The following is an 18,882-nucleotide window of genomic DNA, read 5'->3' as shown; positions in this document are numbered from 1 at the left end:
AACATATACATATATATGTATACGTGTACATCTTTCAGTATGTATATATATATATATACACACGTGTAAATAAGTTTGTTTGTTTGTGCCAGTAAAATATCCAAACGGAATAATACATTTGCACCTGTTAGAAACACGACCTATCCCCGACACACATCGTCTGTGCTATAAAAGCAACTTTTAGGGACGTCTAAAAGTCCGTTCGACAATGCAGCGCGTTACATGTATTTTCAAAACGTTCAACTATCGGATTTATTATTATTTTATAAAACACACGTCAATATATATATATATATATACAAATACATTGAAAATTAGGTTGCATTTTATGAATTTCTATACTGCATAAGAAACAAGAAAAATAGAAACTGTTATTATCGAGAGATGGATATGAAGATAGCGAGACAAAATAAAAAAAAGGAGGAAGAAAGGGGTGTATAAGTTATACAGGGCACCTGTTTGACCTGATACAAATCATAAGCGTACAACTTGGCACCTAGAAAATGATTAACATGGTAAACCTCCTTTCTCTCTCTCTCTCTCTCTCTCTCTCTCTCTCTCTCTCTCTCTCTCTCTCTTTCCTCAACAGCAAAATAAAAAGGGGGAGAAAAAAATAAAATATAATCCATTTCCTGAACACGAGAGTGAAGATAAGATTCGCGTGAAATACATTTACGAGTATAGCACGCGGTGGCCATTTATAAAATGTTTATATCCATGCCACGGCAATTCCAGTAGCAGTAGTACCATCAGCAAGTAGTAGTACCCCCATTTTCTTCCCTTCCTATAGAGACCCTAAGTATATAATCAAAAATAAATTGAAAGGAAATGAAGTATGGTCTGATAATTGGAGTAAACATAGAAATATCATTTGGACCATCTGATTCTTAAAAAGAAGAAAAAGAAGGAGTTAGTTGATGATGAGAAATGAGAAAACGGGGTGGTAGGTATTTTATCGAAAATGATCAGTTATGTTGAAATAAGTTCTCTTCTTCGTTGGTAGTAAGTAACTGTGAATCGAGTCTAATACGTCCCAGGAGAAGCTTTTGACCGGCACAAAACTCGAGTTATTTGCGGCTGAGCGGCTAGCACGCTCGTCTTCCGAAGTGATTGATCGTTTGCCTCAGTGCACCGTGACTTCTTCTTAGCCCCACCCTCTTTCTCTCTTTCTCTCTTTCTCTCTTTCTCTCTTTCTCTCTTTCTCTCTTTCTCTCTTTCTCTCTCAGATCTCTAATTTTCTTTCCTTATCTTTCCTGGACTGAGAGTATAGTCGTTCCCTTCTATCTTTCTTCTTCACCACCTTCTTCTTCTTCTCCTTCTTTTTCTTCTTTTTGGACTTGCCTAGCGAAATGACTCACATAGAAAGCTCTTACTGTGAGCTTGCATGTATGTGTGTGTGTGTGTGTCAATGTATTTACGCATGTATACTGGCTGTTCCAAAATTGAATAGAGAAATCGTCAAGGGTTAGTGTCAGTGTGACGCCAAAACAAATATTTTTTTCTGTCAAACAACATCACAAGACCGGAAACACTAATGCGACCACAAAATAGATCTGAAGTAATAGTAAAACAAGTAAGACCGGTAAGGATAATATTTCTTGCTTCACAACAGTTGCTCAATATGTTTTCCATACGTCTAAGAAGAAAAATTAAATATGAACCACCATGAATGATTATTTGTAAAACACTATAATAGTACTGTGTACACAATAATTTAACATACTATATTTTGTTTGTAATTTTGAACAATAAATAATCTAATAATTTGTTCCTAACTGCAATACAATCATTGAGTTTGACTACTCTAATTTTATGAAATTTAATACGTGTTTTTTCTTTTAGGTATCCAAATAAATGTGAATGTTTTCTTTATCAGTCAAACCATTTTTTTGTATTAGATAATATTGGGATAAGAAAATTTGTCCGGATGTTGGCTGACAACAAAAAATGTTTGCCTTGGGCCAAACTCGATTATTTCTAACAATTTTTAAACTATGTTTTTTGAAACAGCCTATATAAAAGACACAGAGAAAGAGAAAGAGAAAGAGAAATATAAAGAGAGTTTCTCTATTTCTCTTGAGGACAACGTCGCGGACCACGGATGGGATATTTTCAGAAACGTCGCCGCGACGGTGCACATTGTGTCTCGATGCAAGTGCCATTTTAACTGAACGTTCTTCAAGAGGGTAAGAAGTATGCGTCAAAAAAGGAAAAACTGGACACCTCATCCCACTCTATTAAATATTACTGGATAGTCCTAATGTGATATTGCGATATTATTAAATTAAATGATACAACAATAGAGATTCCTTCAAAAGAAGAATAAATCAAATATTTCTGTCCTGTTTTATAATCCTGATCACAACTATAGTCTCTAAAAATTGAAAAAAAAAAAAAAAACCATTACTTTCTATTTCAATTTTATCTTACTTTGAAAATTAGGTCAATGCACACACATATACATTTGTATTTTATAAGTTATTATAAAACACATATGCATATGTTTTATTGATATTATGTGCATGTGTTGTATAATAATTTTCATTGTTCAATTATACATATCACCTGTGTGTAATAATTCATCATAATTCTGTTCTTATTTAAATAACGAAATAATATATCTTTCTAACATTTTCAATATTGTTCCAAGTAAATTTTCATCATCCAAACCAGCAAACAGCAATTGTATAGTTTGAATAGAAGATTGAACAAAATAAAAAGAAAAACACAATTTAGGCTCACCTCCTCGTCGGACGGTGGTTCCTCGTAGTCAGAAAGCGTGTCCTTGAAGACGAAAATGCATTCCGAGGGTTCCAATTGGCGAGCGTTGCCAAATTGAGTTTGTCCGTCAGTCGCCTGTCTCGGCACGTTCGTTTCCACCATCTTCGGTAATTTATCAACTGGAGCCATATTATTTCCTTCCTTACGTCGCCACAAACCTAACCAGTTCCACAATAAGAACTTTGAACAATTGTCTTCACTTTTAATTAATCGTTTCGATTTCTGAAAAGAAAAAAATACTTCCAATTACTTATGTTTATTACTCCATTGCTTTCGAATTTCGCGCACCTATTCAACTTTTAAAATTCCCGCCTTTCGTTTGAAGTTTTCATTTGCTGTCATTATGGACAATAGACAATAATAAAACGAATCGAATTAATTACATTGTTTTGTATATTTGATAAATGTATATCTTCTTATTCTTTTTATATTCGTTATATTTTCTGTCTGTTATGTTAAACAAATGCAATGTTGAATTTTTTCATGCATTTCTATCACGTTTATTTGAAATCTTTAAATATGAGGTTATGTTTAACAACACCGGTCTGTCATATAGAATTTGATTAGATTTTCTATTGTTTTATAACAACAAGTGAATAAGATTTATTTTTTCCTTTAAAATTTCTCTAAAATATAAATTTTATTAATTTTTTCTCACATATTATTTCGTTTACAATATGTAGCATGCTTGCAATCTTTTTGAAAATAATTAGACTAAAAATAGGAAGATGGTACCTTATCATTTACATACCGAAAAAGGCTTAACAACTGGATTAAAAATATTTCGGAATTTTGTCCACTTGTTAACACTTCTCACTATCAAAAAACACGGATTTAAATATCTCGACACATTTCGATTAACTTTCCAGTAGTAAGACGATACCGACATTATAAAAACTTTTTATGGAATGAGATTAGTAGCGCCATCTCACGGAACTAATGACTACTACTCGTTGTAGTCATCGCATGTAATAACGATAAAACAAATGCCATCTGTTTTTTCTACTTGATACTAAAAAGACGAAATTAATGGCGCCAAAATTTGAATGATAATTTTCCCACTAACACTCTTAACTATGAAATTAGTTTTAATTCGTTATATCTCCTAAAAAGTAAGCTTATAATATTATGTACATGTATATGTACAATACAAAAATATGTCTTTTTCCTTTAATTCACATAAGTTAATATACTCGTAGCAGTATAATATAGACTTAGAAAAATATAATATATTATATAAACAACGGGCATATATAGGTTATAACATTACAATTGTAAAATTGATATTAATTAAAATAGTATTACAAACCCAAATAAAAATTTTCTAAATTAAGAAGAAACAATATTATGAAAGCCTTCTCTTGAAACAAAAGCGGTTGAAAGTCTTGATTTTAAAAGAATGTCTGCTTTAAGATTATTTTGGAATGTACATTCCTCTAATGAAATTTCTTTGACATTTTCTAATAATTCAATGCTACCAACTTTGCTTTCAAGATTACTTAAATATTTCTGTGTTTCCATACGGATAGCATACTCTTTGAAACATTCAAGTTGACATTTAGTTGCCATTAAAGTAGCATCATCGTGTAACTAAAAAATATATTTCATATTGGTTACAAAGAAAAATTGATAATATTATGCGAATTATTTAATTATATTATTTTACCTGAATACCCTCAGAACAATTTTGGAAACTGCATTCGCTCATGTTGACTTCACCTTTTCCATAAATAACAACAGCGGTTCCTAATCCATCAAAAACTGTTTTTTCCATAATTAATTTTGCACCTGGTAAAACGACTACGCCTAATTTAATTATACTTTGATTCGAAGCATATATTTTGCAACCAACCATTCGTACACATTGTTTTCTAACGATAATACCAGCCTGAAGTTCACCAAGATTAATAGATATATTTTCTAGTAGAACCTGTAAGAGAAAATATTATAATTTATTAGAGCAAACGTGTGTGTGAATATTTGTTGAAATATATTTCAAATAATATATCTAACTTCTTGGCCAGAAAAGTCTAACAAGGATGGTAAACTTTCTATGTCATTTGCAGAAAGAATTATATTTTCTGACTTGCCAATTCCCTTAATAGTACCACCTTCTTCCAAACTACCGGACCCTCTAATTTGATGTAATCCCTCTCCAACAACAACAATATCATTTTTTTCGGCAGCAAGTAAAGCTTCCTGTAGACATCCATAGATCCTATGACAAAAAGCGTATCGCAACATTAGTAACATAATCTTTCATTTGTATCTATGATAATTTATGTTTTCTTACTTAAAGAACAGATCTGACGAAAAGATTGTTTCAATTTGACTTAATGCATTTTTTAATTCGGTTAAAGTACTACCAAGCCATACAAAATGAGCTTCCTTTTTCCTGTCCTTATCCTCAGACTTTTTTGTTTGTTCTTCTACCATAACTGATTTTTGATTCCTCGATATGATATCTCTGATTGCAGGGTTTTCAAGTACCTCCATTTCTGTTTTAATCTGTTGCAATCTAAAATGAAGATTCATCAACTGACAAGCTTTCCCATCGTCCAATAAACAATTTTCACTTTCATCCTCATCAGACATTGCTTCTTCTAATTTAGAAATTCTATGTTGAATTTCTCTACCTTCTCTTGTCAATGTTCTAATAACATCACAAGTATCCTTATTGACACAACCCCTTTTCATATCGAAGAATAATCTAATTCTAGATTCTAAATGCAAAGTCACCCAATCTGAATTCTCATCATCATCAATGTCCCATGGCATCCATAAATAATTATAAAAGAATCTCAATTGATCGATACAACAGGAAGTACCGATCATATCCAAAGTATTATTTGGTTGACTTTTCGTTGGATATAATTCTATCAAAGGAACATCATATTTTGCAGGCAAATGTATTTCATCTTGTACAGCTATTATTTTAACTAATGCTGAAAGATCATTAAAATCAACTTGTTCTGTTTGGACAACGACAATGGTGGGATAATGAATTTTAAACTCTTGACAAGTCAAACGAGGAATTTTCCATAACGCTTGCCACCCAGTTGGTTCTATTACAAGTTCAACGTAATTCAACCATTCTAATTTAACTTGTGATGCTGATACTGTCTCACCACGGCTTGATAATATCTCACTGAATTCTATCAATCTTTCTTGAAGACATTTATCAAATGTGTAAATTTCCATTTTATTGTTTCTGAAAAAAAAAAACAAAAAAAAACAATTACTAAATATTTATAAATAATTAAAACATTTCACTACTTACTATCGTATTAATGATATTCAAATGCACTATTATCTTACACTGAATATAAAACTAAATATTATATTATTAAATTGAATATAAAGATTGTGGTAAGAGAATTATATGAAGAAGGGTCATTAAATAAGCAACGATGAACAGTCGTCGTTACCGGAACCCAAATTTTTATACAACATTATCCCACCTTTTCCGTTGATTATTATTATTATTATTATAACATATTACGATCCTTTATCATTATTTAATATTATTTATATTATTTGTTAAATTGAATTATTTTTAACATAAATATTTGAAGTTCTTACGGCTTAAACTGATATCTTAGACAAGGACGAGCAAGTTTCAAAAATTACATTGCAGCCATTTTCATTAGACGACCAATCAGATGATCTGTTGTTCATCGTTGCTATGGGAAGATGAGAATATCAACATTCTTATTATTTACAGGTTACTATTAAATACAGTTACGCGTAATGTATTTAGATGAAAAAATATAATATTAATTGTATTTGTATTTAATATATTAATTCTTTACGTTTTAATTTATTTTTTCAATATAATCGTCTCTAGTGGATTCAGCACTTTCTTTTGGTAAAACACTTGAAAATGGAAACTTCAGTTTAAGATACAAATTAATTCTTTTTACTTTAGTATTCGTAAAACTTTCATTTTCATTTTGTTCAATTCTCTCTAATGCAATACTTTTCAAAACATTTCTTAATTTTCAAGTCTAATCATAATAATTATAAATATTAGTTATCCCTATATATAGCAGAGCCAACGAGACGTTAAGGAACAAGTATGGAAAACGAAATGATTGGTTCGTATTTATTAAGTAGTTTTATAACAATTTGTGTTTGTGATTCAAATGAAAGATGAAATAAAATATTAAATCTTTCATTTTTCTCAATATTTATCCAAAATTTATCTATACATTTAATTATTTTGTTAATATTTTTCAAAATATGTTTTTTATTTAGATGATTGTTTAGAAATAAGTCCAGAACAATATTCTGAACAAACTACAAAGATTGAATTATTTGATGTAATTATTGGTCACATAGAAGATTTATTATTAGGTATGTTTAATATTATAAAAATGAAAATTATCTATTACATATTATATTCAGTATAATATATATTTTTATAGATTATGGCTTTTATGACTTGCAAAATAAATTTTTGGAAAAATATTGGACCACTTTTGAACCAGCTGAAGAAAATAAATTAATTTATACAGAAATATTTAATGAATATGTAAGTTTTGTATATATCTCAGACTAATTGGTCATCTAATTATTGTACGTTTTAAAAATGTAAATTTCTTCTTCTTCTTCTTCTCAGAATGCAATTATAGAAACTCATATTGTAAATCATCTTAAACAAATTATACCTCATTTTAATATGGATATTTTTCTTCGTGATTTGAGGTAAATATATTATTAACTTTATCTACTATATTTTTAAAAACAATTATAAATTTAATATACCATTTTTGTTAAGAGAGAACAAAGCAGATTTAGACGGCGAAGTTTTTGATATATTATCTACAATTACAGATTTTCAATCATTTAAAGAAATGGTCCTTGATTATCGAGCTGTAAGTTACTCGAAGCGTATTTATTATTTTTAACAAATATATATATATATATATTTATTTATGTAAATATTTTTAGGTAAAAGAAGGAACAGTTCCAGATCTTAGTTCAGGAATATCTGTAACATCCGTCAAATATCAATAATTTTCATTTTGTCAGATTAAAATCATTGTTTTTTCATAGCTGCAATGATTATCTTTGTAAAACCATAAAAGCATTTATCAAAAGTCATATTTATTACAGTGTAAAACTTTACAAATACGTAAGAAAATAATTGGTACGTGTTTCACTGCTTTTACTTTTGTCATATCTTCATTGAAATATTTTTTAATTAGAAAAGTGAAAATAATAGCGCAGCATTTTCATTATTCTTCTTCGATATAAAAAAAAAAAAAAATGAAAATACTATGAAATATTTTAATTAACGATATCTTTATCAACAATTCATTTAGTGCATAAGAATTTCCATTTGTACGAGTTTGCTATTTGTTTCGTTTGGCATACGGTACGGTAGTGTTCCTGCAAAACTCGTTAATGCTCTTGCTTGATGTCGAAGATCACGGAATTGTTGTTCTCTTGCTATTTCATCACCCGGTTCCATAGATCGTAATTTTTGATATTGGCGATAAAGTATCGTCATAGTAGCTAAAAGAACATCTGTTAGTGTCCCAGCTACTTCTGGTGACACTCGACGTAATGCTGTTACCCTTTCATCCACATCTCTAACGTGCAACGGCAATATTTCTGATTCAGCGATAGTCTGAAATGTAATTTTTAAGTTGTAAAAAAATGAAATGTACTTTTTTAATTAAAAATGATTTATATTTTTGTTTTCACTTACTCTAAGTGCGCTCTGATATTGATCGTTGTGATATTGATCAAAAAATACCATAAGATTTCGCAAAGTATAAAAAGAAGCAACCAATTCAGCTGGTGCTTGTATTGCAATACCTTGATACCTATAAAATTGTATATTCATGTAATCATATATTATAAATAAATTAATTATTAAATCAAATTTTACCTTGAGGCAATATCGTTTGCAGTAGCTTGCAATCGAGTTCTTAATGATCCAGGTGTTCCTCTTTCGCTTACGACTTGTGCCAAAAGTGTACACATTAAACTGAAAACTTTCTCATGAGTACCAGCAATATCGTACATCGTAATAGCATCTTCCAAAAGTCCTTTTCTATACAATGTTTCTGCACATATATTTATAACGTCGTCTGTATTAACTTGGAACTGATCTAGAATTCCTGGCAATCTTCTATCCTTTTCTATTTTTCCAACAAGAACACCTCGATTTTCAGGTGAAGCATCTACAACAATTCCTGCAGCTGACGCAGCAAACATATTTCTTTCATAGGGATCTTTCATGCATCTAAAATTATATTAAAATGTTCACATTATGTAAAAGATTTTAATTTTAAAATAGAATTTATTTTTCGCGCGAAGTATTCGCGTATTTTACCTTAATAAAAAGAGATAGTGTAGACTTTCTTTAGGATCTGAGGATTCGAATCGCTTAACATACAACAATATCAATCTTGCAAAATTTAATCTTTTAGCAGGTGGCTTGTCAGAAGGGTCAACGCTTACAAGCGGAGCTAGAACACTTTGACTAACAGATAACAAATTATGTTCATTCATAGCAGCTGCCAGATGGACAGCATGAGCTAAATGACGAGCACCAGCACCTCTTGCCAAAAATTCAATAGCTGCTTCAAACTGACCAGTCAGGAAAAGCATGGAGAAATATAAGAATGGTTGTTCATGTGCATGATAATAAGATTCACCTACAATACATAAGAAATAAAATGATGTAATTGCATTCATAAATATGTATTTATAATAATTACGTTTTAATAACGTACCATATATTTCGGAGATTGTCGTTTGGAGATAATCCAAAGTTAATTTATTTTCTACTTCTGGTTGATCTCTAACTTGGCACAATTTTAGCCACAAATAATCATCTGCTGTTGCTATTACTTCGGAATGCAAGTCATCTGGTTCGCATGGAACCAATGCACTATGCGCCGCTCTTTTGAAAGCATCAGTCGAAGATTTGACATGCTTTTTATAATGTAATCTTAATACTGACTCGGCACGATTACCAGGATAGCGTTGTGGATCTTCGCTCGCTTCTTTCAAAGCAGCTGTAAATTCTGAATAATGTGTACTGTATTGTGACAAACATTGCAATGCAGCTTTGAAATCTCCACATCTCATACAGAAATAAACTAAGGGCCACAATGGTTTACCATCCACTACATCTTCTAGATCTCTTAAATTTTGTATTTTAATGCCAACAAAACTTCTTACCAAAGGTAAAGTGCCTGGAATACCTCCCCTTTTAGCTTGAACCAAATTTTCATTGATTATAGAATTCATAAATTCTCTGTATCGATTTTCAAGATAAGTTCTTGCTAATGATACAATCTTCTGTTCAATAGCAGGACTAGTTCTTGATTTAATTTGATCTCCTCTTGGTGTTGGTGGAATATCTACCATAAACTTAACCATTTGCCACAAATCGGTAACCTTCTTATCGTTAAACGATTCGCTTGCTTTACAGAATGTATTAAACAAATTAGGTCTTATTGAACCACGTAGTACATGTTCATTGTAATTTTGTAATTCTTTGGTATAAGCAACTTCCACGTTAGAAAGACCACTAACCATTGATCCAGCCAATTTAGTACGTTGTGGAGTTCCCCTTAAATCTACCAACTCTCCTGATGGAGCTGTCATTGCATTTATTATTTCAAAACGCATTTGTTTCCATTCACCCAATATATGTTCCATTTGTTGAACTCTTGTAAGTTCAAATGTCTAAAACACGAAATAAGTTTAACATTAATATATATATATATATACACACACACACACACACACAATACCTATTAAAAATAGAAAAATATTTGAACTATAAACAACAAATAACATTTACATCTTTATGAACTTCTTCGATGATAGAAAGAATTGCATTTTCTTTTTCATTTCTCAGATAGCTAACGATGTCAGTATCAGCGATAGGATCTAATGGTTCAAATGTACACCTTGCACTGAGTGAGCTTAACTTTTGTGATATTATTGGTAGATCAACCCCCCGAGAACCTAACAATAGGTGACTGAAAAAGAAAATATTTAGGATATTATTATTATTATTATTATATATTATTGCAATTATTATTCATAAATATATTATAAAAACTTACGCTTGCACCTGATTGTCTTGAGTTGCAGTTTGTGCGACACGTGACCATAGTTCGTTAGAGGCTTCTAATATTTGACGTAAATTTCTTTCAACTTGTGGAAGTTCTTCACTACCTTCTACAGCAGCTGATAATTGTTCCGCAGATCTTAATAATTCACTGAAACCACTATCTCCAGTAATTCTTGAAGAATCTGCTGTAGACATTTCACTATATGCCGGATCAACCATTTTTAACGCGCGCTAACAACATACTGACAATCATTTCGAATCCAATATGGTTGACCACGCTTACCAACCTAATAAAAAAATCTTCAAATAAATATACATATTGTCTAGTTCTTTTCACACACATAGAAATTTTTTATTTATATTATTATAATTAATATATTTAAAATTTACGAACTATCATTATAATTAATTAATTAATTAATTTTGATTGAAAGGCCTGCTTTTCAATTGAATTTATTGATTATTTACAAATATATTTCCTGCGATTTCGTCGACCAATCAGATTTAAATATTTGTTTCTATACTTTGGGAGAAATTTTTAAATTAAGAATAAAAAATAGATATATTTCACATTTCCTAATTGTTTAATATTAAAAACATTAGATATTATTTATATAAGATATGAAAAATATCTTCTTTTTTTATAAAAAGAAAGAAATCAAATATTTATTAGCAAAAATGATTGTATACCAATATGCCGGTAACGAAATAAAACTACCTAGCCAAATTTACTATAAAGCTTATCGTTATGCTTGAATTTTAATTGGCTTTGATTAGTCATATACAGTGATCCCATTCGTACTAGGGAATAATTCGTACGATAATTTTACGCCCCTGTGTCAATCAGACGAACTAAAGTCTCTGGAATCACTGCTGGCATATACTGCAACATACTGCGTGTTTATTCGTCAGTGGTATTTAGTGTATTTTTTAATCGACGTTTATCAAAGTAAGGTTACAAAAATTGTAAGTAATTTCTTTTTTTAATATTATTAATATGTAAATTATAAATATATAATTAAGGTTAACAAATGAAATAGAGATTTGCGTTTTATTCTACCAAAGTTCAATGCTAATTGATAGGCGATACTATGCATGTGATGATAGTAATTGCATTGCACATTTTCATGTAATTACGAAATATCGTATCTTATCTTGAAATATTGCACACAAACAAGAAGTTTGGTATTATTAATGGTATGCAGAAATTAATATTAGTATTTAATGCTTCTTTTTTTATTTGTAATTTTTATTTGGTATTAGAAAAATGTTGGTATAGTTCCATTTAAGTTTATATTTTATATCTTAAATTGTATTTCGTATGTTTTGTGAATGTAGACAATTGGAAATGATGAATGCATCATTCACATGCATAACTTGCCGTGTGGCATTTAGAGATTTGGAGATCCAAAGGCAACATTATAAATCGGACTGGCATCGATACAATTTAAAAAGAAAAGTAGCTGAGCTGCCTCCAGTTCCAGTCGAAGATTTCCAGAAAAGAGTTATCGCTCAACTTAATCAAGATAAATCATTGAATGAATATATGTATTGCGAAGTATGCGGTAAAACATTTAACACTAAAAATCAATACACTAATCATATGTCATCTAAAAAACATAAAGAGAACCTAATCAAATCGGATACGATTGGCTCTGTTTCGGAAGATGAGAGTACAATTGACGATTCAGCTTTGTCGTCTTCTGTAATATCTACTATTTCGCATTCTACAACTGTGAAAACAGTTGATACAGCAAGTAATGGTGAAAAAACTATAGACGACATGGATGCTGATTCAGACGTTGAATCTGTTGATTCTGATGAATGGATCGAAGATACTGAAAATCCTATCATAAATAACAATTGTTTGTTTTGTAAGAACCACAGTCGATCTTTAGTTAACAATTTGAAACATATGACGGTGGCACATTCCTTTTTTATACCCGATACAGATTATTGTGTTGATATCAAAGGTTTACTAATATATTTAGGAGAAAAAATATGCGCTAATTATATGTGCATTTGGTGTAATGATTCTGGTAAGTTTGTCTATTTATCCTGATAATTATTAAAGCTATTTGATTTGATTATAAATAATAAAATAAACATTGTTTTTATAAACAGGAAGAGCATTTCAAAGCGTCGAATCAGTTCAGGCACATATGATCGATAAAGGTCATTGTAAAATGTTGCATGAAGGTGATGCACTTGCAGAATATGCACAATTCTACGATTATTCTTCGAGTTATCCCGATGTAGAGACAGCAGATCCAGACGCAGAGGTTGAAATACCTGAATTAGATGATAGCGATTATCAATTAGTTTTACCATCTGGTAATGTTATTGGTCATCGATCTTTAATGAGATATTACAAACAAAGTTTAAATCCTAATAGACCAAATGCCGTATCTAAGAATAATAAATTACGTAATATAATATCGCAATATAGAGCTTTGGGATGGACTGATACAAAGAAAGAAATAGCTGTTAAGAAAGCTAGAGACATTAAATTTATGCAAAGAATACAAGCTAAATACAATTTAAAATTAAATTTGAAAGCTAATAAGTTACAACACCATTTTAGACAGCAAGTTAATTATTAAATGCAACTTACAATTTTCAAATAAAATTAGTCAATAATGAGAAGATGTATGACTATGTAAATGAAATATCTACTATTAAATATATATAGCTATATGCTTTATCGATAAATCTTTTGTAAAATTATATAATTGTTACTTAAATTAAATTAAATACTATTACTAGTATTTTTTCGCTTAATTGAATGAGTTGATTAAGTTGAACAAAATGATGGAAAGTTTATTCCAAAGAGAAGATACATCATGCAATATAAATTATTAGAAATTTTATTTGGCGGACTTTTTTTTACAAAATAACGCATATATATTTCTCATAACACGTGACACCGACAAAAATACTATTTCTCATAATTTGTATAATTATTTGCAAATGGACCCGTCATCTTGTAATTCGTATTCTTACGTATATATACCTCGCTGTATATTAAATTCTTTGTCTTGTCCGAAAGATAACTGTATAGATCATGTAAAAGTTCTGTGTCTCGTGCTTCATCAATGATTGCAACAAAAAAGGAAGTCTCTTTATCGAAACGTTAAACTCTTTACGAAGACGTCTTACAGTGTCTTTTTCATTTTCGTATATTGCAATCAGAAAATAATGAATAATTTCTTAATACATGCTTATATATTATGACTTTCTATTAGACTATTGTCTTTTCTGATTATCATCGTTATTATATAATCTCATAATATTTAACAGATTTTTATATAGATTTTTGTTATTTATCTAAATAGACATTTTATATGCACCCCTTTGTCAAGCAGAATTAGAATGAATAATAATTGTTTTAACGTTGTTTTTGAATCAACGGAATGTAAAAATGCTCGTCAATGGTGGTTGTTATCGTCGAGTTCATAAATTTGAATGACTTTGCTTAGAACATATAAACCAGGGGCAGTAGCCGAATAATTCGGATTATTGATTTATACGTTCTAAGCAAATATGTGGTCCAATTCTTCAACACCTAATCATTATTATTGCATAGACATAAAAGCATCTTTTAATATCACCAACAAATATATTATAGAGCTGTTATTGTCACAACGATACATATACTTTCTTTTTTATCTACTTTTTATGCTGTATAACTTCGTCAATGTATTGATGAATCGTTTAATTATATCACATAGGATTATTTATATTTATATATACCTTTCTAACGCAATAGTTTTACCATAAGTTTAACAGCTTGATGAGGTGGTGCAGGTCTTATATTTTCTGGAAGATCTGTGTAAGGAATCTCTGCTTCGACTTGAAAGCCGTGCTTTAAACAAACCTTTTGAGAATACATACCAGTAGCATCAGCTTTGAACACCTGCAAACACGAATAGGGAATAACTTGATTGGTAAGAAATTTGCATTCCCTAAATGATAATTATACACGCAACCATTTACAAGAATACCTTTCAGAAAAATACAAGAATGAGTGCATTTTGTAATTGACACCATTGTAAATGAAAATCATCCCATGCATATTATTAAGTGAAGTACATGCTGAAACAAAAAGATAATGTATACTTAAGATCAAGGATATCGTATTGACAATGCACATGACTTACATACATGTGTATAAATGAACGATATTTTTTTGCTTATTTACACCACATATAAATATATAATTTGAAATCATATTAATAATGATAATAATAATAATAACTTTGATATACGGATAAAATTTAACGACATCAAGTCATTCGCGAGTACATGCATTTACACAAACAAACACACACACACATACAATACATTTAAAAATCTAGCACACTCGACATTAATTAAATAATGTTTTTTTATATTTTAGAAAAAAACATTTCCGTGATATTGTTATGGTTACCTTGAAACCAGCTTTCCTTGCTACTTCAAGACTATCGGACATTAAAATATTTGCCAAGCCTTTCCCGCGAAAATTCTCATCTACGCTTAAAATGCGACATTCGAATAATTCCTGGACATTGTATTTTTTAAATAGATCAACTTTTTTGTTGACTTTGTACAGTTGACCGAAAATTGTTTTAAATTGTTTGTCGTTTATTTCTTCAAGTCGTCGACTAGCTTCGTCTCTTTCCTCTTCATTTAAAACACCATTTAGAGTCATACCTGCTATCTAATGCGAAAGAAAAGTTTGTCTTTATGATTTTCAGATAGTTAATCTCAATAATCTCCTACGTAATTAATTGAAGAAAAATCTTATGTAAAATTGGATAAATGTTAATTTAAAAAAACCGCGAAAAATATAGTCGTTCGAATTCGAACAGTTATAACGAAATAGAAAGATTAGCTTTGAATGTAGTCAGTCATAGAGAACAAACTTACAGTTCCAGTTTCGGTCACTAGCATCCTTGAGTATCCCTGATTTAAAGTCAACAGACAATGTCTTTCAAGTTCGTAATGAGATTTACCCTTTTCGCATAATCCAACAGCCTGATTTAATGGTTCATCCGCGAAGAAGTTCCATTTCAAATGATCGATAGCTTCGACGTAACGATCCTCAGGAATTTGTACGATTTTTAAATTATCGGACATCTTTGGGCTTGGCGGAGGACAAATTTAACGCGCACTGAAATGAATTTTCACGCGCGCATCTCCCTTTGCTAAAAGAGGGTTCTATCGTATGAGGAGAGAGAGATAGAATAGGTTCATATATTGATTGACCCACTTCAAGAAAGTTCACTTTCCTACAATTATTATTTTAAACAATAGAGTCAATCAATGAAGTTTATATTATCAAAAGGTCACCTTATTGGTACCAGAAAGAATAATTAATAATATTTCATTTTTCCTTTGTATTAAATTTATCTATTTTCTTTATTTTTTTTATATACTTTAAAAGATATTAATTTATACCTATCGAAAATTATTTCCTACGCGCATGCTTTGTGTTTAACGATTTATTTTAGTAAATTCATTTCTATGTTGTATTTTCGTCTTGATGATTGGTAAATTAATGGGCAATAAGAATACCAAATTGTATTTGTTACTCATTGTAATTAATGAAATTTAAAAGATAGTCAATTACAAGAGATTGTAACGTAATAATATCAGAGCGCCGCTAAATACTATAGACGTATATATACACATATATTTATATATTTTTTTTTATTTAATGATAAAATATTGCCAACATTTTGACGAGAATATAATCAAATAAGACGTTCTTCTCGTCTTGGAATTGTTTGGACAGTTACATTTTGTTTTTTGTGTTTTGTTTATATATATATATATATATACCTTAGTAATTTTATTAACAATTAACAGTAGTTGGAATATTTTGAAAAAATACAGACACTAGTATAAGCTGACGTAGCGTAGATACATATAACAATATTAGATTTTGCTAAAATTTTCAAATTATATATATAATCATAATAATAATAATAATAATATAATTGATTCTGTACAAGTTATTTTTTAATAGTATGATCAAAAAAATATGAATAATATTCATATCAATCATAAATACAGATTTACTGTATAATATAGTTTTTTCTAAATATTAGCACAGGTCTATTAACAAGGTAATGGTGGTATTATTTGATCTTTCTTTTAAAGATTTCATTCAATAAATAAATTGATTTCAATTGATCTCTTTTCTCAAATTATTGAGAAACTTATTTACCATGAACGAACTATGAAATCGCACTTAGTGACATTTTAAAGATTTACTTCAACCAGAACTTTCTACTTATTTTCGTGGTTTAATCTTAGTAATTAAATATATATGATGATACTATATACATTGTTTAAAATAGCAAATCTTCGTCACCTTCATCTAACATGTTTGCTGCTTCTGTTTCGTTACCATTGATTATCATTAACGCTCTAGCTGCATCAGTCTAAAACAAAATATCATTACAAACGTCGTATCAAAGATTATATTTCATTTCTAATGATTATTTAATATTTCATTTGAAAATTTGTATACCTTCTTTTTGGCTATTTTCTTCTTATCCTGGATCTTTTTTAAGCGATAAAACTCTTCTCTTTCCAGTTCATCTAATTCGGATATAATGTATGAGAGAGTTCTTTCAATTCTTGGAATGATAACATGTTCGATAGCATTTACACGACGATTAGTTATTTTAATAACTTCATCTAATGTTACAAAACTTGTTTGTAAAGAGGCTAATTCTACTAATAATTTAACCGCCTTCTGATAATTCTTCTTCAATTTTGCTAATTGCTGTCCACCTCTAGCCAATCCAGCTAATTCATAAGTATCACTACCATCTTGATATGATTCAAATACTGGAAGATTAACACCAGCAACATTGTCCTTCTTAGAACGTATCTTAATTTGTGCTTTGGTGACATTTTGTAAGACGACTTGATTAAAGTCACCTGTGGCAAATTTTGCTTCAGCTAAAGAAAATGCTGCTTCTTTCATTACTTCTCCCATAAGAGTTTTTGTCTAAAGAAACAAAATATCTTACATTGTAGAATATATACTATAATGTAATGTAAAATAAATAATTGTACATTTATCATTTCACTTTACCTCTATAATTTTTCCTAGAATCATTCTGAAACGCATTTGCAAAGCGTCAGCTTTCTTTTTGAGTAATCCATGTCCCTTTTGTGCACCTTGCAGACGTGATTTCATCAACATCTGTGCACTAAAATATTAACAATAATGTATACATTAAATAACATTGTTATTATTCTTTTGTTGAAATCTATAATAAGATATTTCAATTTTAACAAATGTTTATCTAGCGACTGTCAATTGTAACATAATACATATGAAAAAATTGACATTCTCGTAAAATGACTTGCAAAGATGATAACAAAATAGAAAATTGTTTAAATTCAGAATTTATTTCTAATCATTGTAAAGCGTAGAATATTTTGAAATAGGGTTACACCCATTTTTACAGGTGACAGGAAGAAGTGTCATTTAAGAAGAAAATTCTGACGAGTTTCATCAACGAAAAGTTAATTTCAATAAAAGGTAACTTTTTCATATTAACAATAACATTTTTTTTAATAATATACTTACCCCCGAGAGGGGAAAATTGGAAGTTTATCTTTTCCAGACATATTTTCGAGTACGGTCAAACAGGAATAAGATTGATCAGCTGACAAGCAAGAACGGAAGTTACTAGGCGTTAGAATCAAACTGTCGCGTGACTTACATTACTTACATCTCTCACGTTTCAAAAGTCGAATTTTCCTTAATCAAAATTACTCTTATCATTTTCTATTGCAGAAAAGAAATTTATGTTATAGAATAAACAAAAAAATTAATAACTTCATTTATTTTGAAATTTATTTCAATTTATTTTATTCTGACAATAGAATTATTTATTCTAGAACGAAAAAATAAAAGGGGCTTGTCTTTTATTGATACAGTCCTGAGAATAATTTTAAATATCCATTCGTGATTGGCGGATTATTAAGTT

The 18,882-nt window shown here is 29.7% G+C and overlaps 7 protein-coding genes across 12 annotated transcripts in view; 2 read left to right on the top strand and 5 right to left on the bottom strand.

The window, feature by feature from the left end:
- LOC107069716 (pseudouridylate synthase RPUSD2) overlaps positions 1 to 3,689 on the bottom strand; it is an 86,690-nt gene extending 83,001 nt beyond the window's left edge. The window contains exons 1-2 of one of the 3 annotated variants that reach the window (XM_015327245.2): positions 3,533 to 3,689; positions 2,743 to 3,003 (exon numbers count right to left, since the gene is read on the bottom strand). In XM_015327245.2, coding sequence (XP_015182731.1) covers positions 2,743 to 3,003; positions 3,533 to 3,670 — 399 coding nt within the window. In that variant the 5' untranslated portion in view covers positions 3,671 to 3,689. Of the gene's footprint in view, positions 1 to 2,742; positions 3,004 to 3,516 lie in introns of those variants that run through there. The other 2 variants (XM_015327246.2, XM_089172759.1) reach the window with 2 other exon arrangements.
- A 162-nt stretch (positions 3,690 to 3,851) lies between these two features.
- On the bottom strand, positions 3,852 to 5,982 carry nesd (SHC binding and spindle associated nessun dorma). Its single transcript, XM_015327251.2, has 4 exons — positions 5,075 to 5,982; positions 4,795 to 4,999; positions 4,448 to 4,711; positions 3,852 to 4,371 (listed from the first exon to the last, which is right to left on the bottom strand). The coding sequence occupies exons 1-4, from the start codon at positions 5,980 to 5,982 to the stop codon at positions 4,111 to 4,113; spliced, it is 1,638 nt and encodes a 545-aa protein (XP_015182737.1). The 3' UTR covers positions 3,852 to 4,110.
- Positions 5,983 to 6,412: 430 nt separating this feature from the next.
- Positions 6,413 to 7,936, top strand: LOC107069719 (ADP-ribosylation factor-like protein 2-binding protein). 2 transcript variants are annotated; one of them, XM_015327255.2, is made up of 7 exons: positions 6,413 to 6,505; positions 6,831 to 6,878; positions 7,039 to 7,137; positions 7,209 to 7,315; positions 7,403 to 7,488; positions 7,562 to 7,658; positions 7,735 to 7,936. In XM_015327255.2, exons 2-7 carry the CDS (start codon positions 6,860 to 6,862, stop codon positions 7,798 to 7,800), a joined length of 474 nt encoding a protein of 157 aa, XP_015182741.1. In that variant the 5' UTR covers positions 6,413 to 6,505; positions 6,831 to 6,859; the 3' UTR covers positions 7,801 to 7,936. The 2 variants fall into 2 exon arrangements, with proteins under 2 accessions (XP_015182741.1, XP_015182740.1); XM_015327254.2 differs by lacking the exon at positions 6,413 to 6,505 and adding an exon at positions 6,558 to 6,649.
- On the bottom strand, positions 7,874 to 11,151 carry LOC107069715 (nuclear pore complex protein Nup93). Its single transcript, XM_015327244.2, has 7 exons — positions 10,878 to 11,151; positions 10,610 to 10,790; positions 9,531 to 10,491; positions 9,128 to 9,452; positions 8,681 to 9,037; positions 8,498 to 8,615; positions 7,874 to 8,416 (listed from the first exon to the last, which is right to left on the bottom strand). The coding sequence occupies exons 1-7, from the start codon at positions 11,102 to 11,104 to the stop codon at positions 8,105 to 8,107; spliced, it is 2,481 nt and encodes an 826-aa protein (XP_015182730.1). The 5' UTR covers positions 11,105 to 11,151; the 3' UTR covers positions 7,874 to 8,104.
- A 540-nt stretch (positions 11,152 to 11,691) lies between these two features.
- Positions 11,692 to 13,666, top strand: LOC107069731 (cytoplasmic 60S subunit biogenesis factor ZNF622). 2 transcript variants are annotated; one of them, XM_015327277.2, is made up of 3 exons: positions 11,692 to 11,851; positions 12,224 to 12,924; positions 13,010 to 13,666. In XM_015327277.2, the coding sequence occupies exons 2-3, from the start codon at positions 12,234 to 12,236 to the stop codon at positions 13,486 to 13,488; spliced, it is 1,170 nt and encodes a 389-aa protein (XP_015182763.1). In that variant the 5' UTR covers positions 11,692 to 11,851; positions 12,224 to 12,233; the 3' UTR covers positions 13,489 to 13,666. The 2 variants fall into 2 exon arrangements, with proteins under 2 accessions (XP_015182763.1, XP_015182764.1); XM_015327278.2 differs by lacking the exon at positions 11,692 to 11,851 and adding an exon at positions 11,880 to 12,082.
- Positions 13,667 to 13,736: 70 nt separating this feature from the next.
- LOC107069734 (arylalkylamine N-acetyltransferase 1) lies at positions 13,737 to 16,098 on the bottom strand. Of its 2 annotated transcripts, XR_001476153.2 has the most exons (4): positions 15,797 to 16,098; positions 15,318 to 15,587; positions 14,890 to 14,980; positions 14,723 to 14,801 (listed from the first exon to the last, which is right to left on the bottom strand). XR_001476153.2 is itself a non-coding variant. In XM_015327280.2 (3 exons), the coding sequence occupies exons 1-3, from the start codon at positions 16,004 to 16,006 to the stop codon at positions 14,643 to 14,645; spliced, it is 639 nt and encodes a 212-aa protein (XP_015182766.1). In that variant the 5' UTR covers positions 16,007 to 16,096; the 3' UTR covers positions 13,737 to 14,642. The 2 variants fall into 2 exon arrangements, 1 of the variants encoding a protein (XP_015182766.1); XM_015327280.2 differs by lacking the exon at positions 14,890 to 14,980 and having other exon boundaries at positions 13,737 to 14,801; positions 15,797 to 16,096.
- A 468-nt stretch (positions 16,099 to 16,566) lies between these two features.
- Positions 16,567 to 18,639, bottom strand: Vha36-1 (V-type proton ATPase subunit Vha36-1). Its single transcript, XM_015327279.2, has 4 exons — positions 18,480 to 18,639; positions 17,979 to 18,096; positions 17,406 to 17,891; positions 16,567 to 17,316 (listed from the first exon to the last, which is right to left on the bottom strand). Exons 1-4 carry the CDS (start codon positions 18,518 to 18,520, stop codon positions 17,224 to 17,226), a joined length of 738 nt encoding a protein of 245 aa, XP_015182765.1. The 5' UTR covers positions 18,521 to 18,639; the 3' UTR covers positions 16,567 to 17,223.
- Positions 18,640 to 18,882: the final 243 nt, after the last annotated feature.

This window comes from Polistes dominula, unplaced genomic scaffold (genome assembly GCF_049000335.1).
Source record: "Polistes dominula isolate Pdom_NZ unplaced genomic scaffold, Pdom_raw_medaka contig_23, whole genome shotgun sequence".
NCBI lineage: Eukaryota > Metazoa > Arthropoda > Insecta > Hymenoptera > Vespidae > Polistes > Polistes dominula.
Note: the sequence above shows the minus strand (reverse complement) of the source record. Positions and strands in the feature narration are given on the sequence as shown.

What these genes read in the sequence shown, in the direction of transcription:
- LOC107069719 (XM_015327255.2), top strand. An exon ending in CAGAAATATTTAATGAATAT is followed by an intron (nt 7,316 to 7,402) that starts GTAAGTTTTGTA and finishes TCTTCTTCTCAG; the next exon opens with AATGCAATTATAGAAACTCA. An exon ending in TGGTCCTTGATTATCGAGCT is followed by an intron (nt 7,659 to 7,734) that starts GTAAGTTACTCG and finishes AAATATTTTTAG; the next exon opens with GTAAAAGAAGGAACAGTTCC.
- nesd (XM_015327251.2), bottom strand. Translation starts at nt 5,982, where the DNA reads ATGGAAATTTACACATTTGATAAATGTCTTCAAGAAAGATTGATAGAA. An exon ending in TCGTCAGATCTGTTCTTTAA is followed by an intron (nt 5,000 to 5,074) that starts GTAAGAAAACAT and finishes TTTTTGTCATAG; the next exon opens with GATCTATGGATGTCTACAGG. An exon ending in TAGACTTTTCTGGCCAAGAA is followed by an intron (nt 4,712 to 4,794) that starts GTTAGATATATT and finishes TTTCTCTTACAG; the next exon opens with GTTCTACTAGAAAATATATC.
- Vha36-1 (XM_015327279.2), bottom strand. Translation starts at nt 18,520, where the DNA reads ATGTCTGGAAAAGATAAACTTCCAATTTTCCCCTCTCGGGG. An exon ending in CCAATTTTCCCCTCTCGGGG is followed by an intron (nt 18,097 to 18,479) that starts GTAAGTATATTA and finishes TTAATATTTTAG; the next exon opens with TGCACAGATGTTGATGAAAT. An exon ending in TTCTAGGAAAAATTATAGAG is followed by an intron (nt 17,892 to 17,978) that starts GTAAAGTGAAAT and finishes TTGTTTCTTTAG; the next exon opens with ACAAAAACTCTTATGGGAGA.
- LOC107069734 (XM_015327280.2), bottom strand. Translation starts at nt 16,006, where the DNA reads ATGTCCGATAATTTAAAAATCGTACAAATTCCTGAGGATCGTTACGTC. An exon ending in TAGTGACCGAAACTGGAACT is followed by an intron (nt 15,588 to 15,796) that starts GTAAGTTTGTTC and finishes CTTTCGCATTAG; the next exon opens with ATAGCAGGTATGACTCTAAA. An exon ending in CAAGGAAAGCTGGTTTCAAG is followed by an intron (nt 14,802 to 15,317) that starts GTAACCATAACA and finishes TCGTGTTTGCAG; the next exon opens with GTGTTCAAAGCTGATGCTAC.
- LOC107069731 (XM_015327277.2), top strand. Translation starts at nt 12,234, where the DNA reads ATGATGAATGCATCATTCACATGCATAACTTGCCGTGTGGCATTTAGA. An exon ending in CATTTGGTGTAATGATTCTG is followed by an intron (nt 12,925 to 13,009) that starts GTAAGTTTGTCT and finishes TTTTATAAACAG; the next exon opens with GAAGAGCATTTCAAAGCGTC.
- LOC107069715 (XM_015327244.2), bottom strand. Translation starts at nt 11,104, where the DNA reads ATGGTTGATCCGGCATATAGTGAAATGTCTACAGCAGATTCTTCAAGA. An exon ending in CAAGACAATCAGGTGCAAGC is followed by an intron (nt 10,791 to 10,877) that starts GTAAGTTTTTAT and finishes TTTCTTTTTCAG; the next exon opens with TCACCTATTGTTAGGTTCTC. An exon ending in CACTATCTCTTTTTATTAAG is followed by an intron (nt 9,038 to 9,127) that starts GTAAAATACGCG and finishes ATATAATTTTAG; the next exon opens with ATGCATGAAAGATCCCTATG.